The 23,276-nt window shown below is 43.6% G+C and overlaps 1 protein-coding gene across 3 annotated transcripts; it reads right to left on the bottom strand.

Annotated features, from left to right (window-relative positions):
- Positions 1–240: 240 nt before the first annotated feature.
- On the bottom strand, positions 241–23,148 carry SLC66A3 (solute carrier family 66 member 3). 3 transcript variants are annotated; one of them, XM_074988958.1, is made up of 7 exons: positions 22,724–23,148; positions 9,176–9,258; positions 9,030–9,099; positions 6,653–6,710; positions 5,656–5,776; positions 4,897–4,938; positions 241–2,443 (listed from the first exon to the last, which is right to left on the bottom strand). In XM_074988958.1, exons 1-7 carry the CDS (start codon positions 22,750–22,752, stop codon positions 2,355–2,357), a joined length of 492 nt encoding a protein of 163 aa, XP_074845059.1. In that variant the 5' UTR covers positions 22,753–23,148; the 3' UTR covers positions 241–2,354. The 3 variants fall into 3 exon arrangements, with proteins under 3 accessions (XP_074845059.1, XP_074845060.1, XP_074845062.1); XM_074988959.1 differs by lacking the exon at positions 22,724–23,148 and adding an exon at positions 12,384–12,558; XM_074988961.1 differs by lacking the exons at positions 4,897–4,938; positions 22,724–23,148 and adding an exon at positions 12,384–12,558.
- Positions 23,149–23,276: the final 128 nt, after the last annotated feature.

The following is a 23,276-nucleotide window of genomic DNA, read 5'->3' as shown; positions in this document are numbered from 1 at the left end:
ATGGAAGTTTTGCCATGGACTGCATTGGGACCAGGCCTTTGCTCCTAGTGACCAATAGATGAAATCAATAATAGCACAGAAGGTCTTTAGAGAAGAACAGGCTTTTCCACCTAAAGAACATTAATGCTCGGAGAAAACAAGGTAAGCTACACACCAGCATATAACCATTGCTGGTTAGGAACATTATAGTATTCATTTCCAATAGACAAAATAAATGTCACAAGTCAGTGCTAGTAATTATGCAAACATTTTTTTTAATAAACATGATATTTTGCTCTTACAAAGCAAGTAATGAGTGGAATGTCAAAGTAAAAACTCCAGTGCAGCATTTGCATCGTACAGAACAGAAAGCTTGCAAAACCATATACAGACTGAACCTCTCTACTCTGGAACTCTCTCATCCAGCAACATCTGTACTCCAGCATGATTTTAGTTAGCGCGACAACCACTTAGCATGGGTGTGGCCAAGTCTCCCATGGTCCCATAAATCTTGTTTACAGCCACCATTTCAGGTTCTCAGTGTTCTATGTTATTTACCTGTAATTTACTCCTAAATGTCTTCTAAGAGCCCAGTAAGCGGTGGAAGGGTTAGTAATTTGCTAGATAATATGACCTCCTGTGGTCTGGCAAATTCTCTTGTCTGGCACCAGTGAGGTTGCCAGGGTGCCAAATAAGAGAGGCTCAATCTTTAATAGAATGAGTTACATCAGCTTCAATTAGAGAGATGTGAGCCTATATGAGAGAGAATTTGCCAGTGGTTCTGTAATGCCCTGCACTGGGGTGACTCAGCAGCAGTGGAAATAGAACCTTGCATCATAGTGATCTTAAAGCAGAAAGCCTCTAATACCTGAGCTGTACGTTAGCTAGAACTATAGCAGGCTGGAGCTGGAGTACTGGTCCCTTTAAGAGGGAGACGACCCAGTTCATCTGTGCCAGGGTAACTGTCTTCCAATAGGACTGGAGAGGAGACACCTGGCTTATAAAACAGGTCAGGCAAAAGTTTGGAAGAAGAGACAATAAGGGGCAGCTGGGAGGCAGTGGAAAGTTCCTACAGTGAGAGTGAGTTGGTGGTGTTCCCCAGGGAAGTACTAGTGGAGACTAATGAAGAAAGAGAGACCACAAAATCTCAGAACCAGAGATCAACAGAAACAAGTTTACCTTTTGGCTCTGAGCCAAAGGAGAAGGAAAGTCCAGATGGGCCACTGTCCTAGACAAGAAACTGGAAAAGCTCTGACCTAGAACAGTGGAGGGAGTTTTCCTGCTCGCTCCTTGAGCTTGGAGACAAAGAAGGTACAAAGAAGTAATCGTGAGCTGGGGGAGAACCCGGCAAGGGATGAAGGATTTAAACCCACAATGGGTGGCTCTTAATTCTCCTGCCCTTTTGTTAAGCCCTGGGAAGGTGGAGGCTGTCCATTTGTGGGGATAAATTTTTGTTTCTGGCTAGAGCATGCTGGGGAGAAGCCTGGATGCTCCCTTCTCTGATCAAAGAGGGATGCCAAAGAGCCTGGCTTTTGTATTCTGGTGATGGATGTACTTTGTGACTTTGAAGGTCATTTTGAAACATTTCCAGTAATAAATTGGATCACAACCAGGATATTCTAGACTAAAGGCTGAAAGTGGAGTTTGAGGAACTTTACAATGGAGAAGCTGACATTGGGGCACCTGCAGGGCCCGATCTAGCCAGGCTGGGGCTTCCCAGGAGGCATCGCCTTGTTACGCATTGCCCCTGCCTCTGGCCCAGCCATTACTACAGGGCAACTAAGCATCCACTGACTGAAAGGGTATGGTTAGAGTTGTAGGACTGAATGACCCATAAAAGGTTAATAGATGCACTTTTGGTTTTTATCTTAATAAAGATGGGTTAGACAGAAACAGCTGACTTATGGGTGTGTTATATGACAATATATGTATTTCAACTAGACTAAAAGACCATTTGATATATCCACTATGCAGGTACCAAAGCTAACTTACCTAGTGATGCTCCAGATGAATTAAAAATGTAGGGCCAGATTTTTAATTGTCTTCCTTCTTTGCACACCGTATTGATAGATAACTAATTACTGATCTGTTTAAGAGCATAAGAACAGCCACAAACATAAGGGGGGAGGGGGGAATGTCAGGTACCACTGAAACCCATCTGCAATGACAAATGAAAAGTACTTCTAATAAAACATTCTTCCATTAGCATTAATTGAAATAAAACAGGCAATATTGGACTTAATCTTTTTTTAGGGATAATGTGAGGCAGATGACATACAGAGGACTGCCAGATGTGGAGGTCTTTTGTTCAGCTAGCGCTGTATTTTTTAGTTGAAGCTATATGATATATGTTGCAGCTGGGGAGGAGCTGTCATCTAATCAGTCTTTTCAGTCTTCCTGTAATGCAATATTGTGGCTGTGACCCATATATTAAGAACCAGCATGATTATGAAACGGACTAGAACTAAGGAGGAGAAAAAATATTCAATTAATAAAATGTCATAAGCATGAACATTCACATTAACTGCTGCCATTTCCACAGGATACAATACCTTTGCAAACTTTCATGGGTATACATTCTGAACAATTCACCTGCCAACTCCTTAATGCACTGCCTCAAAATACCAAGTTAAGGAACCCCTACGCCAGATGTGAAAGAACACTCAATTTCCAGGTTTGTGTTTTGTTTGAGGGGGAAGAATGAATTAAGCAGGTGTTTCCTCAGCTGATACAGTGATTTGTTAAGTAACACCCAGAAGTATTTGAAAAATAAATACACCTAGATTCGTTAATGTAAATCTGCTGCTTTGAATCGCTTTGACATAAAAAATGAACTTGCAGTATACAGCAAATTTAATAAACCTTATTTAAACTCACACAGTTTATATCTTTTTCCTCACCTGCATCTTACAGGAAGATATAAACATATCATGCTTTATTTAAATAATTTTGTTGGCTAATAAGTTCAGATTTGAGATTTTTTTTTCTAACCGAAAACACTTATTGGTGTTTTGCCCAGCTTTAACAGGCAAAAATCTTACACAAACTGAGAGAAGCAATAAGATTTGCTCAGTGTCTTGATTATACTGATATTTATTCTTAACTAAAGCTGCAATATTTATCTGAACATCAGAGAAGCAGTTTCTCTATTCACTTGACACTGCACATGTGTATATCTCATTTGTTCCATTTTAGGAAGTAAACTATATTGAAATATTAAAAAAAAATTTCTAAAAGCTAGTGATATTTATAAATATACCATACTGCCTACCACTAGACAGGGAGTAACCAAGAATAATTAGGGGAAAAACCCTGTGTGAGTTCTCAACTCCCAAAGAGCTGACAGGTCACATTTTGGTTTAAAGTCCAAAAGTCACTGCTTCCATCTGTTAGTCACTATGATACATTTTGGAGCAGTTTATGGATGTCACTGGCCTTTTAAAACTCATTCTGGGTAATATGATGGGGCAGTTTTCTTCGGCTCATTCTGGTAAAACATCAAAAACACTGATTTATTTCCATTGTCTAAAACTGCTTTCTGCTATGTACAAATTTAGTCCTTTTCCCACTAAAAAGGACGTTTCAGATCATACTAGTTTGAGCAATTGAAATACCAACAACATGCAGGGTCTGTTTCTCAAGTACAGTTTTTTGGGTGTTTTTTTTTTCCCCCACTATGGCAAAAGGCTGATCTTATATATTCTTTAGTGTTATAATGAATTTGTTCTACCTAACGTGTCCATAACATGGCATCTGAAGTCCATGTGTTGTCAGCCACTCTGTTCACTTGCAGGTGACAGCAATCTACATTATTATCGGCCAAATACAGTGGGAGGTGTAGGTTGGATATGAAGAAAAAACTACTTCACCAGGCGGGTGGTGAAGCACTGGAATGCATTGCCTAAAGACATGGTGGAATCTCCATTCCTAGAGGTTTTTAAGTCCTGGCTTGACATAGTCACGATTGGGATGATTTAGTTGGGGTTGATCCTGCTTTGGGCAGGGGGCTGGACTAGATGACGTCCTGAGGTCCCTTCCAGCCCTAGGATTCTAGCATTCTATGAAATATAACATTCAATTTATATGTACTAACAAATTTTAAACTAGTACAAATAATTTAAATAGTGTTACAGTTCTTGAATAATTTGCTTAAACGTATACAAGTCTAGCAGTTAGCAAGAAGCAGTCATTTCCAATGGCTTTTCCCAAATAGATAAGAGACTACAGGTTGCACCTCTCTAATCCGGAACTCTCTCGTCTGACAACATCGGTAGTCCGGCATGATTTTAATAGCTGGATGAAATTTATCGTGGGTGTGACCAAGTTTCCTGTGGTCCCATAAAGTTTGTTTACAGCCACCAGTCCTGGCTCTCAGGTGTTCTGTGCTGTTATTTAGCTCTAATTAACCCCTAAATGTCTTCTAAGAGCACAGTAAGCAGTGGAAAGGTAGGTAATACTGCTAGACAGTATTGATCTCCCATGGTCCAGCAAATTCTCTTGTCTGGCACCAGTCTGGTACCAAGGGTGCTGGATGAGAGAGATTCAACCTGTACTCAATTACTGTGTGTTGCCACAGAAAGAAGGGTGGTGTGTGTGTGTTTGTTCCCTAATTAAGCAAATTTTAATCTATTTTTTTCTCTGAGCAGAAACTGCCTTTTACACTGCCAACACTCCCTACTCTGAACACAAATAGATTTTTCTTCCAATTGTATTCCTCGTGGGTGTTAAACTTCTAACCATAATAATAGCCCTGTGTTGATTTCTCAGCAGTAAGCCAGTTTCCTTGCTGGAATAAACAACTCAGTTGCATAACTTATTCTACTGAGAATCAGATAACTGCTCATAAAATAGGACAGGCTGCTGTTATTTTTGGATAGCAAGGCAGGGAAGAAATTGTTGGCAATTTCTATAACTCACCCATAGAATCATTTGTGGTCATTAAAGTTGTAACTATTCTTGCTGTAAATTAAAAGAATTGTGGTTAATATACCCAAGAGGCTCTGCTGATGCATCCAACAGCCAAAATCAATGAAACCTCTGCTTGGCTGTTAAGAGAAAAACCAAGCAAAAAATAGCATACAAATACCCATATCTTAAGTATACCCCCTTCCCCTGCTGAATCCTCAGAAATGGAGCCCCAACCCTGAGCTTGCTTTTTCTTTCTAATTTTAAGGATTCATTTGAAAGAAGTAAGACCATTTATTTAAATGGAGAAAAAAAGTATGATTTGGGTTTTGATAAGTGACTTTTTCCACTATCTAAGTTGTGAGGACAAAACGGGAACAATTGCAATGCACAACCAAGTTACAAATTGTTCTATTTTTCTAGCCTGGATTTTCATTAATTTAAAATCATAAAAGACAGACTTTTTCTGCATAAAAGCAACACATGAAATACACATAAAAAGACCTTCTCTTTCAGAAAGATCACCGTAATTGTTTGGCTATATTTGCATGTTATGTCCTGATAACTCAATGGCAAAACTCCCATTGGCTTCAATGTGGTCAGGTTTCACAGTTATGTTTAGATGATAATATGGAAGCTACACTGGGGAAGTGTCAGATTTACTATGGATATGACAAGGCCTGTTGCTGAAGATACAAATGCATTAGGACAGTAATGGCTTTTGGGTAGTCACTTTGATACAAAGCCCCACTGCTTTTGCATATTGCTTACTTGCACATGTATATGCAGACATACTCCAGGTCAGGGCACTCACTTGTCCAGAGTCTCTTGTCTGCCACAGGCATTGCAGCTGAGCAAATTTACTTGCTGCACTGATTAATGTAGAGAAATTCTGCAGAGAATGATTAAAAAAAGAGACAGGCAGCGAACACGTATTTCTAGTTCCAGCTGATGAAGTATTTAGCTTGGGCTTAAACATACAAACATATGCTTTGCTTTTAAAAAAACTCACTCAAAACCCTCCTTCAGTGGTTGAATCCCAAACATTACAGCACCTCATTAAGAAATTACGAAACAGAGTGAAATGGGCCAGAAACTAATTCTGTGGTACAGAGTTTAAGAGAAATATAAAATGTAACAATTACTGCAGTTGGTAACTGGGTCTTAAAACAAAAAGGTATTTTTAAACTAAGCGTGCTCCATGGGGAAGTGTTTTGTTCACAAACTATTCACAGAGGGGACAGGCAAAGCAGAACTTGGTAAGCGCTCATCAACATGTCACTTTCAATACACCTTCTAGAATAAGTAATAAAACACAGTTCTTTATCTAATCTAAGTGGGCCTAGAGCCAGATCAGATCATCAAAAATTCAGATAATCAGAAGGGGCAATGAGCTTTCTATTGTTTTAAGATGCACATTTGCTATTAAACTAGCTGACCCCTCCTGGGAAGGTATTAAACCATACTCCTCGCCCCCCTTACCTACTTACAAAATACACAGACTCTTAGTTCTTGCAAACAATGTTTTGTTCATTTATGAACAAGAAAAGGGAAGTTTTTAAAAAGCTGTCAGCTCTGTGTCCCAGGCTGATGCATCAATTCCCCATATTCCTGTGTGCGCTTGTGTTTTGGTTAATACTGGCAAAAGGCAGCTCAGATATATGGGTTTCTACTGCATATAAAAAGGGTTACAATTGTTTTTTCACCAAGAAATGGAGCAATGAAAAGGGTGACAAACATATATGCACACTTAAGAGCTACTACGTACCATAGCCAGGTCTATTATCCATTTCTGCAGAGTTAGAAAGTACCATCCTCCTACAAATCTAAGCTTGGGTTAAATTTCATAATGCACAGTTACGTGGGCACCTCAATACTAAGAACCTGTATTAGCTAATCTGACTGAAAATAGAAGATACTCTTGCTGAAACAGTCTCTATTGAGAAAATATAATGTTGCGAACCAGTGCTGAGTAAAACAAACAATGAGATCACCAGTAGTCCCATGACAGCTCTAGAACAGGGATGACGAATGTACAGCCTGTATCTAGTCCCCCAGCTTACTTTGATCCAGCATGTGGCAAGGCTCAGGGCCCCGAGGGGCTGGAGTGTGAGTGCACCCCTGGGGCCCTGAGTTGAGTGTGAGTGAGGTGAGTTGTTTTGTTTTTGCTTCTCAGTGCGTATCCCTCCCACCCCCAAGTGATTTTTCCGTGACTCAATGGCCCCAGACTGAGAAAACGTTCATCACCCCTGCTCTAGAACAAAGCAGAAACGTGAAGCATGTCAACACTTCACGAGCAATCACCCAAAGGCTATTACGAAAGATGGAGGCCTTGTGACAGAGTCCTGGGGAAAACAGACTGGTCCTCATATATGCCCTTTCCCTGAGGGCTGGACTTTCACTAGCACCTCTGTACAGCCTGCACCTCCTAAAACCAGCACTTGCCAGTCCAGCTGGACCACAGATGCTCCTGAACCAGATCTGGAGCCTGGGGAGGAGGGCCAGCAGGGGCCAGGGGCAACAGCTTCCACAGCCCAGCTGAGGCATCATGGGGGTAGAACTAAAGCCAGTGTCCCCCAGCAGTCCCACAAGGGACAGTGCAAGGGCGGAGCCAGAGCCGGCAAGCCCAGGGAGGGAAGTGCAGGGCCAGGGCCACAGTGAGCATTGCAGGGGACTGTGTAAGGCCAGTGCTCCAGCCAGAGTCCCCCTTCAGGGTGCAGCCCCATGGGGCTGCAGCTGGAGCCAGCATCCCCTGGTAGCTCCATGAGGGTCAGTGCAGGGCCAGAGTCCGGCTGCCCCCAGCCCCTTGCAGCAGCTGGGTAAGCAGCCCAGTTGGGTGGTAGAGGGGTGAGGCAGGGTGCCCGCTGGAGCTGAGAGCCCATCATAGAGGATCGCCCTGATCCAGCAAATTCTTTTGTTCACAACCAGTTGGGTCCCGACCATGTTGGACCAGGGAGATGCAACCTAGAACACTGACTGGACTAGCTGTTGAAAAATGAACTAGTCTGTAATGTCTATTGTAGAATAGCTTGGGTGGCTACTACTCTGGAAGAAAAGTCACTCTATTCTGGAATATTTACTCCACTCACAAACTTAAAACTTTGATTCTGCAGAACATTTAGGCACATGCCTAACTTTAAACACAGTGATAGTCCTGCTGAAATCAACTGGGCTATTCATGTGAATAAAGTCACATACTTGGTTATTAAGGGTCAGGACTGTAATTTTCAATATTTGTATAGCAATTTTGTAAAATGCCAATGAGATGAGTAGCATTTTAGAAACCTGCTGCACTGTAATTTATTGCCAATTTTAATCAAACATTGCAATAATGCATGTCTGTAGGCTGTAACAAAATCAAACTAACACTACTCCTGCTGCTATTCATAGCTATATGGACATTTATGAAACTGTCAAAAGTAACTTGCGGAAGCAAGTGGAAGCACAGGAGTTACCAAAGTTGGCTTAGGGCTCTTGGCAGGTAGGGTAGTAAAAGCCCAGGGCCAAACCACCTCTCCTTCTGTCCTTCAGGAAACAGAGGCAGCAAAGTTTCACGTTTCACAAGCTGATGCTGTTAGGAAAGATGGAGCCTCAAAAACTGGTGGGAATCCCAACCCAACCCACTTCTGCAGCAGCAAAAACAGCAAGGGGGACACTTGCTTCCTGAACCTTGCTGGTAGTTCCCCACCTTCAGTCTTCATAGGCTCTTGGATTAGTATTTGATAAATTTATTAAGCCCTGTTCCAAAGCGTCTGGTGCCAAATGCAAACCCAAAGCTATATATCTTTTCAAAGCCGCACCGAACAGTCATTGTGCACATGAGCCACAATTGGCACAACTGCGTAAAAGAGTTAAACAAGAATATTTATACTCTCCATTTTGTGTCTCTGACGCAAATGTAAAATATGAATCAGCTTCATTCCTTCTCACTTGTAGGGCCCATAAAATTAGTTACAGATGCAGCTAATGCTGCATAAAGGCTTTTATAAGGATCCCAGAAACTTGCATAATACAAATAAGAAATGCACATTAAAAGATGGAGGAATAAGGTTTTCAATGGCACTAGGAGATAAAATGCTCAGTTTTCTGTTAAATAACTGCCTGAAGTGCTGTATACACACAAATGGGTAGATCTCAAAGGATACATGACTGTGTAAGGCAAAGCTTGCCTCATGTTGCCACTGTAATGCAGAACAAAGAGAAGAAGAATGACATCTGAAAGAAAAAAAACAGGCATTACAGATAGGAAACCAGGGCCAAGGTAAAATATGAAACAAGAAAAAAGAATTACCTTGTGCAGTCAGGATGGGATACTCCAGGTAGGTCTCTAGGGGGTAACTGTAGTAACTCTGGTACCTTAGAAACACAAGAAAGCTAAAAAGAAAAAATGGAACAGTTTGTTGGCCCACAGAGACAGGTTGACAATTTCATTTATAAAATCTATTTACTGTAGGACTTCCCCAAAGCCACAAGCAGAATTTGTATCCCATTTTCCAAACTGCACATTCACAGAAACAAAGCCCTGGGCTTGAAGATCTTGCAGTCTCTTTCAATATGTATGTGAAGTGGCCAATGCGTTCACACGAAGGTCTCATTGACAGTGTCTGAAAGGTTTAGTTTAAACAGTTGCTATTTACAAGAGAAGGAAAAGAAGCTTTCAGGTATTTTAAACCCCAATCATAATTTACAGGAAATCTTCCTAGGCTGCCTTGGTAATAATTCTGTTTCCTCAATTTAGAATTCTGATGTTCAACATTAAAAAATAGGTAATAAAAATTGTTTTTAAAGGCTGAATTATTTCAGAATCCTAATACCCTAAAGTGGAAAATATCCACTCAATTATCAGAGCATCTCACTGTCAGTGCAGAACTGTGCACTCCATTTCCTATTGGATCTTTACTAGGGTGGAGTCAAATCTAGTTTTAAATGTCCCAAGCAATGGCTCTCCCACCATTTCCCTTGCAAGACCACTCCTTATCATAACAGATTGCTGTCAGAAAGTTTCCCCTGACACCAGGTTAAATTTTCATCCACCAAAAATCATATTAACTCCCTGACCTTTTGTAAAAATCAAGGCTCTGGCACACGAAGAAACCAAATTCCATAGTCAAGGAATTGAGAGGAATTGTAGGATAGACCTCTAGCTGTACAGGGGCAGGGAGAGAGGCAGTTGCCGGGGTAACTGGTTCTTACACCATTTAAGACTTTTAATGCCTAAACTCCAGCTGAAAGTTTATTAGTTGAAGTACTTAAACCAGGTGACTTCACAGGCAAAAAGACACGAAACCATGCCAATGAACTTGCAAAATGTTTTCCTTGTAAAACTCACAGAAGGGGCAGAATCTATTTTGAGATAAGAGGGGGGATAAAATACATTGGCATTTCTTTGGACTGCCCTGCACTTCCAGCTTCTTCATGACAATTGCAAATGTTGCCCATAAAACCTCAAAATGGCACAATCTCATGCATTCTTGAACAAAAAATAAAAGTTGGCATCACCTTATTGGTATTGGCACCTCTAATATTCTGGAAGCTAATGCTGTAAAATGGCATTGTGTAATTCTGTGTGTGTTTCTAATTTGTTGATCATATCTGCTCAGTTAACAAGTATTTCTAATTGCCTGTTCTGCCTACTCACCCAGAGCTTGACTGATAGACTGTTTCCATGTAATTTATGCATCAGTACCAGCCGCTACAATTTTTCAGGCCAAACAGTATCTCAGTACAGTAATATACTCATCCCTCCCTATATGAGCACAATTGGTTCCCAACTTTCTGCTCATAGGCAAAAACTTGTAAGAGGGGCACTAAATTCTCATTCAAATACAGGTAAAAGTTTCCGATTGGTTCCTAGTGCTCCTAACTCAGCAAAGGAGTGGAAGCATGTAGCACTGCTTTAGAAACGTAAGTGAACCTTGGGTTTGGGGAGGATTAAAGGCTGGGGGCAGTTTGGGGACATGAGTGGGAGGAAGGTTTAAAACTTGGTGGCAGGTTGGGGGATCAGGCTGCTGAAGGTTGGGTGTGTGGGCCGGGGGAGGGCGGTCAGGCTGCAGCAGGTTAGGTCTACCGGGTAGTGGACGGAAGGCAAGGGTCAGGTTGCTGTGGGGCCAGTCTGTGGGGCTGGCACGGGGCGGGGGAGCAGTAAGGCTGCTGTGGGGCCAATCTGTGGGGCTGGCAAGGGCAGGCTAAGGCTGCCACAGGTTAGGGCCATGGGGTCAGACTACAGCAGGTTGGAGCTGTGGGGAGGGGATTAGTCTTGTATTAGCAGTGGAGTTCACTCATCTAGTAGGTGTGTGTGTCCCTAGTTCAAGCCAGTACTCGTAAATAAAGTACTTGTTTAATGAGAGATGAGCGTATGCTAGAAGAAGGAGGTAGGAGGACACAATTTGATTCTGCCATTGGAAGTTGCCATTTTTACCAAGTAAAACTACAGAATAAAACAATTTCTAGCAAAGCTGAGAGGACTGATAATATATTATGCAGTAAGTTATTCCTAGAAATTTAACACAACTGAGAATGCTTAGTATGTTGCAAGTGAACGAGACTCAGATTTCTTTTTCTCTGCTATGCACTTACAGGCATTTCAACACACTATGGCCATGTCTACACTTGGCCAAAATTTTGAAATGGCCATGCTAATAGCCAAATTGGAGAATACTAACGAGGTGCCAAAATGAATATTCAGCACCTCATTAGCATGCTGCCAGCCACAGCACTTCAAAAGTGCTGTATTTCGATCACGCATGGCTTGTCTACATGAGGCCCTTTTTGAAAGGACCCCGCACATGTTGAAATCCCCTTATTCCTATCAGCTGCTTATGCTCCAAAATACCTGTTAGTCTATAGGGTGCCCCAGGACGACTTGATGTTTTTGAAGACACAGACTAACCCTGGGCTATCTCTCTGATACCTGAAAGGATAAATCACTCATCTGGATTGGGGGAAAGGACAGGGAATTACTGGCATTACCAGGAGTTCAAAAGGCAGCCCTGAGCCCTCACTGCTGAGATCCTGTAGGGTAAGTCCTATGAGTTTGGGCCCAAAGAGCCCCCCTGTACTTCGAACTAGCCGCACACAAGGGCTGCTTGATGACTTTGACACAGGAAGTGCACTGGGTGGTTGCTGGAATGTTCAGCCTTCCTGCTCCAGGGGAAGCCGGGGGAGCTCAGCCCGGCGCCTCCTCCCAGCCCATCTCAAAGCCTCTCCCCTTGCCCTTGCACGTGCTCCCTGCGCCAGGGGAACTCGCACAACGTTTGCTGACAACGCGCCGGCCCGAGCCCAAGGCCCGGCAGCGCAGGGCTTCTCGGGCCGGGCCTGGTGCCTCCGTGGCCCCACCGCGGCTGGGCTGGGCGCCTCTTAGCCCCGGGGAGCGACTCCTCTGCCGGGCCCCGCGCCGCGGGCAGAGCGCAGCCGCCGACCCTGCGGAGAGCGGCTGAGCAGGCGGGGCCTCGGCCGGGCGCGGGCGCGGGCGCGGGCTCGGGCTCGGCTCCGTCTCTTACCCGCTCAGCTCCAGCACCAGGCTCTGCAGGCTGAGGCCGCGCGCGGAGCGGGCCGCCAGCACCGCCGCCATCTGCGGCAGCTTGATCACCATGCACACCAGCAGCGTGCTCCAGGTGGCCAGGCCCAGCAGCGCCTCCATCGCGCTGCGCTTCAGGGGTGCGGCGCGGCCCTTCCCTGCCCTTCCCTTCCGCTGGCGGCCGCCGCGGGGCAGGGCCGCACCCCCGTAGCGGGGGCGGCCGTGGCAGCGGGGAGCCCCAGGCTGGGTGAGAGGTGGTGGGTCCCCGGCTCCCAGCCCGCAGCATGGGTTAGGGGGTAACGTTCGTGCTGCTGTTTCTGTCTGTGCCTGGGGCCCAACCCCTCCTTCCAGACCCCCCAACTTATCCACAAGCAGCTGGCGCCAGTCTCGTGTTCAGCAGGTGTGGGGGGCTGTGGGCAGAGAGCCCAGCAAGCCCTGAGCCGGGCAAGGCCAACCTTGGGGCTACAGCTCTGCCTCAGGGAGCCCTTGAGGCTGGGCTGGGTGAATGAAAGGCAGCAGACCCAGGGCAGGGGGGGATAGCAGCTCTGGCTGTCTCTGTTAGCCAGGGGTCAGTCTGCCTAGCAGGGGCAGGGAACCTTTTTTGGGTCATGGCCACTAACCCACCAAAAAAAAAAAACCCTCACAACTCTCACTGCCCTGGCGCTGCAATGAGCAGGAGGGAGAGCCCCACTGATGTGGCCCCCAACTGAAAAGCAGAAAAAAAGAGACTCTGCTCGCTCCCCTCAAACTCCAGCCCCACTGAGGAAAGGCAGTGAGACTCAGGCCTTATCTCTGGGGCTGGAGTCACTTTTCTGGGACCTGGAGCCAGTGGATATTTGGGGACCCACATAGGCTCTGGGTGGGGCCAAAATGAGGGGTTCAGTGTGTGTGTGTGGGGACTCCTGGGAAGCAGGCTGGAGGTAGAGATGTGGAGTTTGGGTGGGAGGTGGGGTGAAGGAGCAGGCTGAGGCTGAGGGTGCAGGAGTGGGCTGTGGGTGAAGGTGCCATATTAGCTGCACAAAATTGCCTGTCATTTGCACACTGTTGGGCAGGGGTTGGCAACCAAAATAGCAAGAAGAGCCATTTTTTTTCCAATTCAGTAAAAAAAATGAATAATTCACGTGCCACAATGCATGTGGAGATGAGATGGTCCTTAATAAATAACGCCAAACCATCCTTTTTTTAACCCCTATTTTAAGAATAGCGCACACTCAGTAATTTGTAATCAAAACAAAAAAGAAGTCATGTAGCACTTTAAAGACTAACAAAGTAATTTATTAGGTGATGAGCTTTTGTTGGATAGACCCAGTTCTTCAGATCATACCCTTACCAGAACAGACTCAATATATAAAGCACAGAGTCCAAAAATGGTTATCAGGGTTGACAAATCATAAAAATTGTTATCAAGGTTGGCAAATCAGAAGAGCAGAGGAACAGTGGGGAGGTGACAATACAAGCCTTCTGCACTGTTGCTGGTGGGACTGTGCCTTCAGAGCTGGGCACCTGGCCAATATCCATCATTCTCCATCAGCCCAACTCTGAAGGCAGCACAGAAGTCAGCATATCAATACTGTGATCCCTCCTAAAATAACCTTGCAATCCCCCTGTTAATTCCCTTAAGGGTCAGGACACCGAATTTGACAAATACTGCCCTCCCCTGTGAAATCTGCATAATATAGGGTAAAAATCCACAAAAGATCAGATTTCATGGGGCAGGGGAGGCCAGATTTCATGGTCTGAGATGTGTTTTTCCTGGCCATGAATTTGACAGGGCCCTACACGTAGATCCTCACTACAAGGGGATCTGTTCCAAAAACCTGGTTTATTGAGACCAATCTGACACTTTGGTTGTTTAAGGCACATGCAATGATCAAAGAAAGAGAACCTAGATCCAACTGTGGAATTGCAGTAAGTTCACATTCTCTGGAGGGGCACTCTAGCTGTTGAGAGAGACGAGGGATTTAAAAAGCTGCAGTTTTTAACCTTGGGTATGTTGGCACGGGAAACATTATATTCTGATCTCATAGAGACATTGTTTTGTAAATGAATGCTTATTGATGTTCTCATAAGGTTCAATATTGAATTTAGCATTGTTAGTGAATCCTCCTTAATTTTCAGTATTGTTTTGTTAATGAGATCCTGTTCATGTTCTATACGACCGAATAACTCTACCTTCCTGTAATTTACTTTTTGTTAATAATCTATTGGTACTTGACCGCCTGCTCAATAGGGAATTACCAGAGCGGAATGGCATAAGACTAGTAAGAATTCAGTTTGAGCTGGGGGAGTGGATAAGGGATTATGAGAAACTCTCCCCTGGTTTGTTGGGAGGGGGTGAACAAAGGAGGAGAGAGGTATAAGTATTGCTCACTGCTTGTTGCAAGGTGTGCAGGCTTTGAGGAGAGATCCCCCTGCACCTTACTTGGCATGCCAAATAAAGATTCTTCTTCCATTCTCGGTGTGTTATTGGGCCAGCGTTGCATACCGGGCACGAACTGCCACTGTGCCACCTTAAGAAGGAGGCAACAGGTAAGTAACAAAAGTGAAGTGTAGACACTGCGATTTTACAGTAAAAGTTGAGGGCAGCCCATTATAACCCTCACCCCTAGGAATGACCTTGGAGAGTTGACGTCATAGTACAATTTTTAAGCACCTTGTCTTCACTTTTATTTTGAAAATGGAAAGCGTTAGCGGGAACATTGGTTGGGATTGTGTAGTCCTCGTTCTGATTATGCTCACCACTTTCCTATTGTTTGTTTGTATTATCTCAGTCTGGTTTTTAATTGGTTCAGCCTGCTGTATAATTAATTTTGCTAGGTATAAATTGGTTCAGGTGGTAGGGTAGGATTGGTTAGGCAATTCTGTTACAGTGTGTTAGGACTGGTAATGTTTTAGTAAAATAATTGATTAATATATAGCCAAGTGGGACTCTAGTTTTACTATATAAGATGGGATCCAATAGGACATTCTTTGGGAAACAAACTTTTGGACATGGCTTCAAGATCAGAACTACCAGATCAATATTCACTCTTTTTCCATTCATGGGCAGACCTTTGCTATGTGCACCACCACTAGAAACACATGCTGCCCATCAGGGGCACACTGCTCATCAGCTGGACGGCACCTGACTCTCTCCTGGGTGGCTGTCCAAGCACTCAGCTTGCAGGGAACACTGTACCAGACCTCAACTCTGTGGCAATGACATTATGCAGAAACTAGAGACCTCCAGATGGATCTGATGGTGACTGACTGGCCATCAAGAAAAGTTCATCTCATTGGGAATGGTGAGCACTGTATGCTTAGCATATGCATTCTGGTTGTTGGTGATTTTTAATAAATAGCGATTAAGTAGGATATTGCTGTGTAAGGCTCTTTCACTGATAGAAGACCCTGCAAACCTGCAGAATATAAGGTTATGCCTGCACCCCCGGAAGGATGAGGGTGGGTGCCTATGCTGAGGTTATGCTGACCCCTAGGAATGGGTAAAGGTGGGTGCCCCAACGTATTTGCAAAGTAAAAAACAAAAAAAAACCATCCTAATTATGTTTGATAAATGGTGAACATCGAAAAACCCCAAAATGAACAATTCATATTTAAATAGCAAGCCATATGTGATCTCCAAATGTTGGATAACTCCCCCTAGCGTATTTCAGAGAGAGAGAAGGTTCAAGAGTGAAAGGAAGACAATGGTACAAACACACATGTAAAGTGTGAGTAAACAGAGTATGTAAAAAGTTTGTGAATGTCCTGCAGTAACAAGTATCACATTACAAATCATTGACAGAGAGGTAGCCTTGTTAGTATGTATTCTATCAAATGAAAAAAAGCAGTCATGTAGCATTTTAAAGATTAACAAAATAATTTATTAGGCGATGAGCTTTCATGCGACAGACCCACTTCTTCAGATCATAGATTTACCAGAACAGAACTCAATACATAAAGCACAGAGGTCCAAATATTGTTATCAAGGTTGACAAATCAGAACAGCAGAGGTACTGCAGGGGGTCGGGGGAGGAAGTTAAGAGTTAGATAAAACATCAGAGTATGTAAAAGAACCTTATAATGGTCCCCAGGCAATTGCTGTCCCTGTTAAAAAGGGTGCAAAATGGTGACAGTACAAGCCATACCATCTTTCTGCTGTGGTGCTGTGTTCAGAGCTGGGCTCCTGGCCAGCAGCTGCTGCTGTTGAGGTGTGAAGACAGCAGCCCTGCCAGCAGCAGTGCAAAAGTAAGGGGTAGTAGTATCACAATCCTCCCTACAATAACCTTATCAGATCCCCACAGTGTACAGGGGGGTACCTAAATCAGCCTGAGAAGACTCACAAACCAAATTCAAAATAAAAATAAATAACCTGATTGCATCTGACTAAATATCCCCTTTTGATTCACATATCTGGCTCCAAGATTCAGTTCATTTTAGGTATGGATACTACAGAAAAATTCCATACCTAGTTCCTGGCATATTTTATCTTGGTATCTCTCCTCTGGCCATACAAAAACTGCCAGGCCTTTTACTGCTTCCAATTCAAATCTCACTCTCTTCCCTGTGGGCTCACGTAGCTGCCTGGCCACTCTTCCCGGAGATTTTCAGGGACCCACTCTCTCTGGGTTTAACCCCTTACAGGTCATTTAGTTAACTGAAAGACTGGGATGTCAAGAAAAGAGCAGTAGCTCTCACATCCATTGCAGGTGGTTTGGCAAATTTATCTCCTGATGTAATCTAAGCTAGTTGCAGTGTTGTGTTGCAGGGCAATGTGGAGGCATTGGTTCTGGGCATCCTGGCCTTCTTCCACTCTAGCAGCTGTGGGTGAAGCTGCAGCATTGTGCCTTCCTGATGCAGTATTGGAAGCTCATAATATTCAGCGGTTCTTGATATGGTGTCAATATGTGCTACTCTCATCTTTCATTTTAAAGCACAGGTAACTTTCTACCCTGAATGGTGTAGAAAATAAGCTGCATCTCCAAAGGTAGAAACATACAAAATGTATTCTTTTTAAAAAATTGTCTTAAAAATAATTCATCCTTTTTGTGAGTCTCCTTTTTCACTGAGGTCTGGGTACAGCACTTAGGGTATTGCTGCCTTTTTTCAACCAAAGCAGCTAGTCACATTTCAGAGCCCTGAAGATGTGCCAGATGGAAGCGGGAATTGATGGGATCTGGTTTTACCTTTTAATGCTATCCTATTCATTTACAACAGTTGGGGGCCACCAGGGTTCCCCTCACAATCTAGCCCATGGGGCAGGGGAGCAGGATTTCCTCCAGGGCCAGATTAACTCTTCTGAGCCCCGACCCCCCCACAACCCTGGGGTGCAGCCAAATATGATGGGTTCGGTGTGTGGGAGGGGGCTGCCAGGAAGCAGACTGGTGGTGGGAGTATGGTGTCTGGGTGGGAGGTAGGGTGCAGAAGCGGGTGGACCTGGGCATTGGGAGGGAGAGTGCAGAAACAGGCTGGGGTGGATGCAGGATTGGGGTTCAGGGACTGGGAGGGAAGGTGCAGGAGCAAGGTATGGATGGGTACAGGGCCTCCGTGGTATGGGGCAGGAGATATGCGCACTACCTGATGCAGCTGGATGGAGAAGGGTGCAGATGGCTTTGCCAAGTACCCACTGCAGGGAAACGTTCCTTGCAGGCACAACCCCCAGCTGCTTCCTTTGGCTGATTCCTGACACTCCAGCCATGGTGTCGCGCGGCACGTGGCTGGAGCGCCAGCACTGGCTTGTACCACTGTGGGGTAGGGGGCAAACCCCAAGTCTGATCAGCCAATCCAGGCAAGCTGCGGGCTGCATTCAGCTTGCAAGCTGTAGGTTTCTTACCCAAATATATAAGGAATGCACAAAGTCCTGCTTCAGCACACGCAGGAGAAACTAAGAACAGAAGGAGCCACTTAGCCTACAGCCTCAAGGCTCTTTACCCCCAGCACTAGAGGCTAAACCCAAAACTCTCCCTGGCTTTTTCTAGGGTGATGTAGTGCTCACAGTCTGCTGCTTAACTTTCCTGCTGTTTGTCTCTGCTGCTTTCTCTCTGTTGCATGTATTCTTTTTTGCTTTGCCTCATGCACATAAACACAGAACGATACTCAGCACACCCGCTCCAATCACTCAGGTCAAGCTCCTGGGAGAGGTCAGTGCTCCCATTTTGTCTTATTTGTGGAGGGCTTCTGATTAACTAAGCCTAACAGTGATGTTAATTGATGTGTGTGTTCAGTGAGCCAACCTTGGAGAAATTTGTGATCCAAGCACCTCTCAGCATAACAGGATCTGGTGAGGTCTGCGGCCCTGAACACACACCTTTTGAAGTGTTGGCCTGATGTTGGCTTTGGAAATGGGTAAGGGGAAGCAAATGAGACAGGGCAGCTGGAGTACAGCTGTGTGATAGCAAAGATTGAGGAGGCAGGAGGAGAGGTAAGCATGGTGGGAAAATAAGCAAATATCTCAGTTCCCCTCTTTTGTTTTCCCTCCTGGAAAGCCAGGACACTTTAACATAGGACACTCCTAGAAGGCCAGAAGACTTGGGCACATGATTCATTCTCGTTTTCCACTTTTTAGTAGTCTACTCAGCATGTTCATGTTTCAATCCAATTCTTTTTACTTGGTGTCCTTTGCATTTGGTGGTTTGTCCTGCAGATTTCCAGTTTTCCATAGGCGGATAATATTGTGAAAGAACATTTCAGAGGAATGTAAAAGAAATGTTGATGGCTGCATGCCAGCTGAGTGGTTTTATATGTACTATGTGATATGTATATTTTTGGTTTTATATGTACTATGTGATATGTATATTTTTAAAGGCATAATGAGAACATTGCTATGTTTACAAAAAACCTTCTGAATGTTAAGCTGAATAGCAGCTTCACAGAATTTTGAATGGAAGTAGTGTAAGCAGAAATATAATTTGTTGATTCAGTATTTGTTTTTGTGAAATAGCTTATTCAGTAACAGCAGAGTAGTTGTATTAGCGTCTGTCACCTACTCTGCGAATTGGCATGTTGTTTGAAATAATATGGCCAGCTATGAAGTAAGTTATTATTCTAACATTGAAAAACACAGGATTTAATTAAAAAAATAGAGATAAGGGTGAGTAGTTTGTACTGTGTCTTTTGGAACACGTTTTTATATTGAGTTAGGACACTGTCCCTTTACATAGAAAGCTCATTTGTCCTTAATAGTAAAGGCCTACTACAGAAGATGGGACTGAAACCAAGGTAAGAGTGTTTGGGTCTGTGGTTGGTTGTCTGTCATTGGTAGAATGTAGCCAGTTGTTAGGCACTGTGAAATACAGCAATTTTCCTTCCCAGGAGTTCTTGTCAAAATTTCAATTCATGTGGGTTCTATGAAAAATAACCATCTTATCTTATACCTGTTATGAAGTGTGTGACAGTATTTGGTGTTTGTGTAGTGGATCATTGGGGTGGATTACCTTCATTTTTAATTTGCGTAAGTGATTATTACCTACAATGCTTATATAGCACCTTTAAATTCATAGACCTTAAAAAGTAGCTGGATAATCAGGGAGTCAATAGATGGGGAAACCAGAGGCAGGGAGCATTTAAATAACTTGACCAAGGTTGCATAGCAATTCAGTGGCAAACCCAAGAAGAGACCTCAGATGTCCTGATTCTGTGCCTCAGCTGCTGAATCAAGCTGTCGGCCACCATAATTCATCTAATACTCTCTTTTCTGCTCTGTATTCATACTCTTCATTTTAATGTTATGTATCAATTCATTTACGCCACTTGGTGGATTCCCTTACACAAGGGCACACTCCTGGAAACTGATTAAGCTAACTTTGTAACCCTTTTGCATCAGTAGAGTAGCACAAAGGAGCTGCATTGGGACAAAGTTCTGGCCCCAATTTTACATAACATTCCCATACAACTTCTGTGGGTAGTTTTTTGTGTGCTTATAATTTTCCTGAGAGATTTTGAGAGTTAAGGTATAAATCAAATGATGTGAGCCTGGAGTTTGTCCTCTCTGTGAGAGAGAGAGCTGTGATACACAGAACTATGTCACTGTTCCATGTGCCTTTAGTGAAAGGAAGAGCTACCATTCACTTATCTTTTAAGAGCCAATAGAACCTTTGTGTAAGAAACCCTTACATTACTTAAAATATCATAGGAAAGTTGTGCTGACTTTAATCTGAGTGGAACCAGGAAGTTTGGGCCCACCTCTAAGAAATTATGGCAAATTACCATTGATTTTTTTTGAAACAAGAATTGGTCTTGGCACGAATATTTGCATTAGTGTGCCTGAATGAGGGTGATTGTTGATGCAAATCGGTGTGCTGTATTTACATTACTGTATATAAGTGGGTGGCAAAGCAGAACATTTATGAAGTCTAGCCCTGTTCTATTACAGATCAGCATCTAGCAGCTAGCATGTATCTTGCTGTTAATAGGTAACTTGTGTGTGTGTTCCAGGAATCAATACTTTTTCATTGTTCATGCAGGACTGGTGCTTTTGTTGACCTACTGAAATGACTTCTACAGAATGAAGTTTTATAATATGTTTAAAAGGCAGAAAATGTTGAATGTAGGCATTTCTAAGCTACTTTATTAGATTGACGGTCATCAGCTTTACTGTATTTTGAACTAACATGGGAGATAAATCTCACAAACTAAATCTTTTTCATGTTTAAAAATATCAACAAAACCCTTTTGAGAATTATATTCCTGACTGTATAAAAATACAGCATATGATGTTTTATAGTACAAACACTGTAGATTTCACACTGATGTTTTCTTTGCTTTTTATGTGCAGGGCTTAAAATGAGAATACACAAAATATGTGGTTTTTTTGGAGGATTAGAATTAATATGTAACTGAATGCACTCATTCAGTTAACACTAATATTAAAGTGCTCTAGAATCCATGAGGGAAAATACTTAATCACGCTGAAGAATGAGAGTAATACATTTACTGGTATGTATTCTCTAGCTTTGGGAAATATGAAAAATCCATTGTCTTAACATGTTAAATTTCTTATTTTGGATCTGACAACAAATAAAGTAAAACTTATAAAATTCAAGAACATAACTATAAACCACAAGAGCATTTACAAAAATTTACAATACCGTCTGCACTGAATATCCAAATCTAATATATCTCCATCAGTGTCATGCTTAGATCTAATAATCACATTGAATTTCCATGTCCAGAAAGGACCAAGACTGATTTCCTCTATCTGGAAGTTGAAATAATCTCCCTAAAGTGTGGGTCCATCCTCCATGCTTTGCCACCTTTAGACTGAATCACTGAAGAGTACATGGAGGTAGGCCTCAGATAAATTTTAACACTGAAATTGGTGTAAAATATGACAACCCACTTCTTCACTAAGGCATCTCATGGTGAACATGTTACACAAGCGTTCATTGATTATCTCTGGCTGCCTATTGTTAGCATTAGGTGTTAGCTTTGATCTTAGAACCAGCCTATGCTAGAGAGAGCACCACTTTTCCGATGAGATATTTGTTGTCCTTGAGCTCAGCATAGGACCTCGAACTGGGAGCATGCTCAAATTAAAGGCTGCTGATGAGATTCTCTGCAAGGGTCTCTCAGCTTTAAACTACTGAAATCCCAGCTGACCCAAAACAGCCCATGACTGCTGACCTGTCAGAATAAGTTGCAAAGACCATCTTATCTGACCAGGCTTTTGGGAAAGGAAGGCTGTGATGAGAACTGATAATACTGGATGAGGTAGAATTTTGTTTAGGTTGGATGTTTATTTACTGGGTTGTATAACAACTAAGTAGCGCAAAGCAGCTAAATCTTATCAAAATGTCTGTACATCTCTGGGATTATCGAGTCTGTAATGTTCCTGGTTTTATTTTCTCAGCAGTCAGTTTCCCTCTGCAGACATTTGTTTGTGCATAGGTTTAAGAGAGGTTTGCCAACTTTCTGATTGCAGAAAACTGAACACCCCAGCTCTGCCCCCATGCTTCCTATTCACTCTATCTCCTCTCCTTCCATCATTCACTCTCCCCTGACCTTCACTCATTTTCACCAGGCTGGAGTTTGGTGGGTGAGCTCTGGGGTAGGGCCAGAAATGAAGGGCTTGGGTTGGAATGTGTGTGTGTGGCGGGGGGAGGAAGGGGGCAGAGAGCTTCAGCTGGTGGTGCAGGATCTGGTGTGGGGCTGGAAATGAGGGACATGGGATGCAGGAAGAAGTTTTCAGCTGAAGACAGGAGGGGACTCAGGGCTTGGGTTGAGGAGTTTGGAGTGCACAAAGGGTGAGGGCTCTGGAAGGGAATTTGGATGTAAGGGAAGCTAAAGGCTGGGGCAGGGAGCTGAGGTACAGGAGGGGTTGGGGTGCAGGCTCTGAATGGTGCTTACCTCAGGCAGTTCCTAGAAGCAGGCACCATGTTCCTGCAGCCTCCCGAGCAGAGGGCCCAACGGGCTCTGAGAGCTGTCCCTGGCTGCCAGTGCCACTCCTACAGATTTCCTAGGTCATGGTCCTGGCCGATGCAAGCTGCGAAGCCTATGGTTGGGGTGGGGAAAGTGTGTGGAGCCTCCTTGGCTGCTGCTCCATCTAGGAAACTCAAGGACATGCTGTTCCCTTCCAGGAGCATGCAGAGAGATGCCTGGCTCTTGACAGAACAGCCAATAGTAAGCTCAGCAAACAGGGCTCCCTGGTGAACTGCAAGTGTTGTCTGTTGACAGATGGCCCCCCGGAGCATCTACATAGTTTTTTTATCAACAGAAACAGTCAGCAAAGGCATTATTCCTCATTGCGGAGAGGCAGAAAGCTATCAGTGGAAGTGACGAGTTTTGTCAACAGATGGTCGACAAAACTCATTCTGTGTGTAGGTGTTCTTCCATTTATAACTAGATGGAAGGCTAAAAATGTAATTTCCAAAAAATATTCAGATGATTAATATGTAAAAAA

Source organism: Carettochelys insculpta, chromosome 3, assembly GCF_033958435.1.
Source record: "Carettochelys insculpta isolate YL-2023 chromosome 3, ASM3395843v1, whole genome shotgun sequence".
In the NCBI taxonomy this organism is placed as follows: domain Eukaryota; kingdom Metazoa; phylum Chordata; order Testudines; family Carettochelyidae; genus Carettochelys; species Carettochelys insculpta.
The sequence above is the reverse complement of the archived record's forward strand: the minus strand, read 5'-3'. Positions and strand labels throughout refer to the sequence as shown.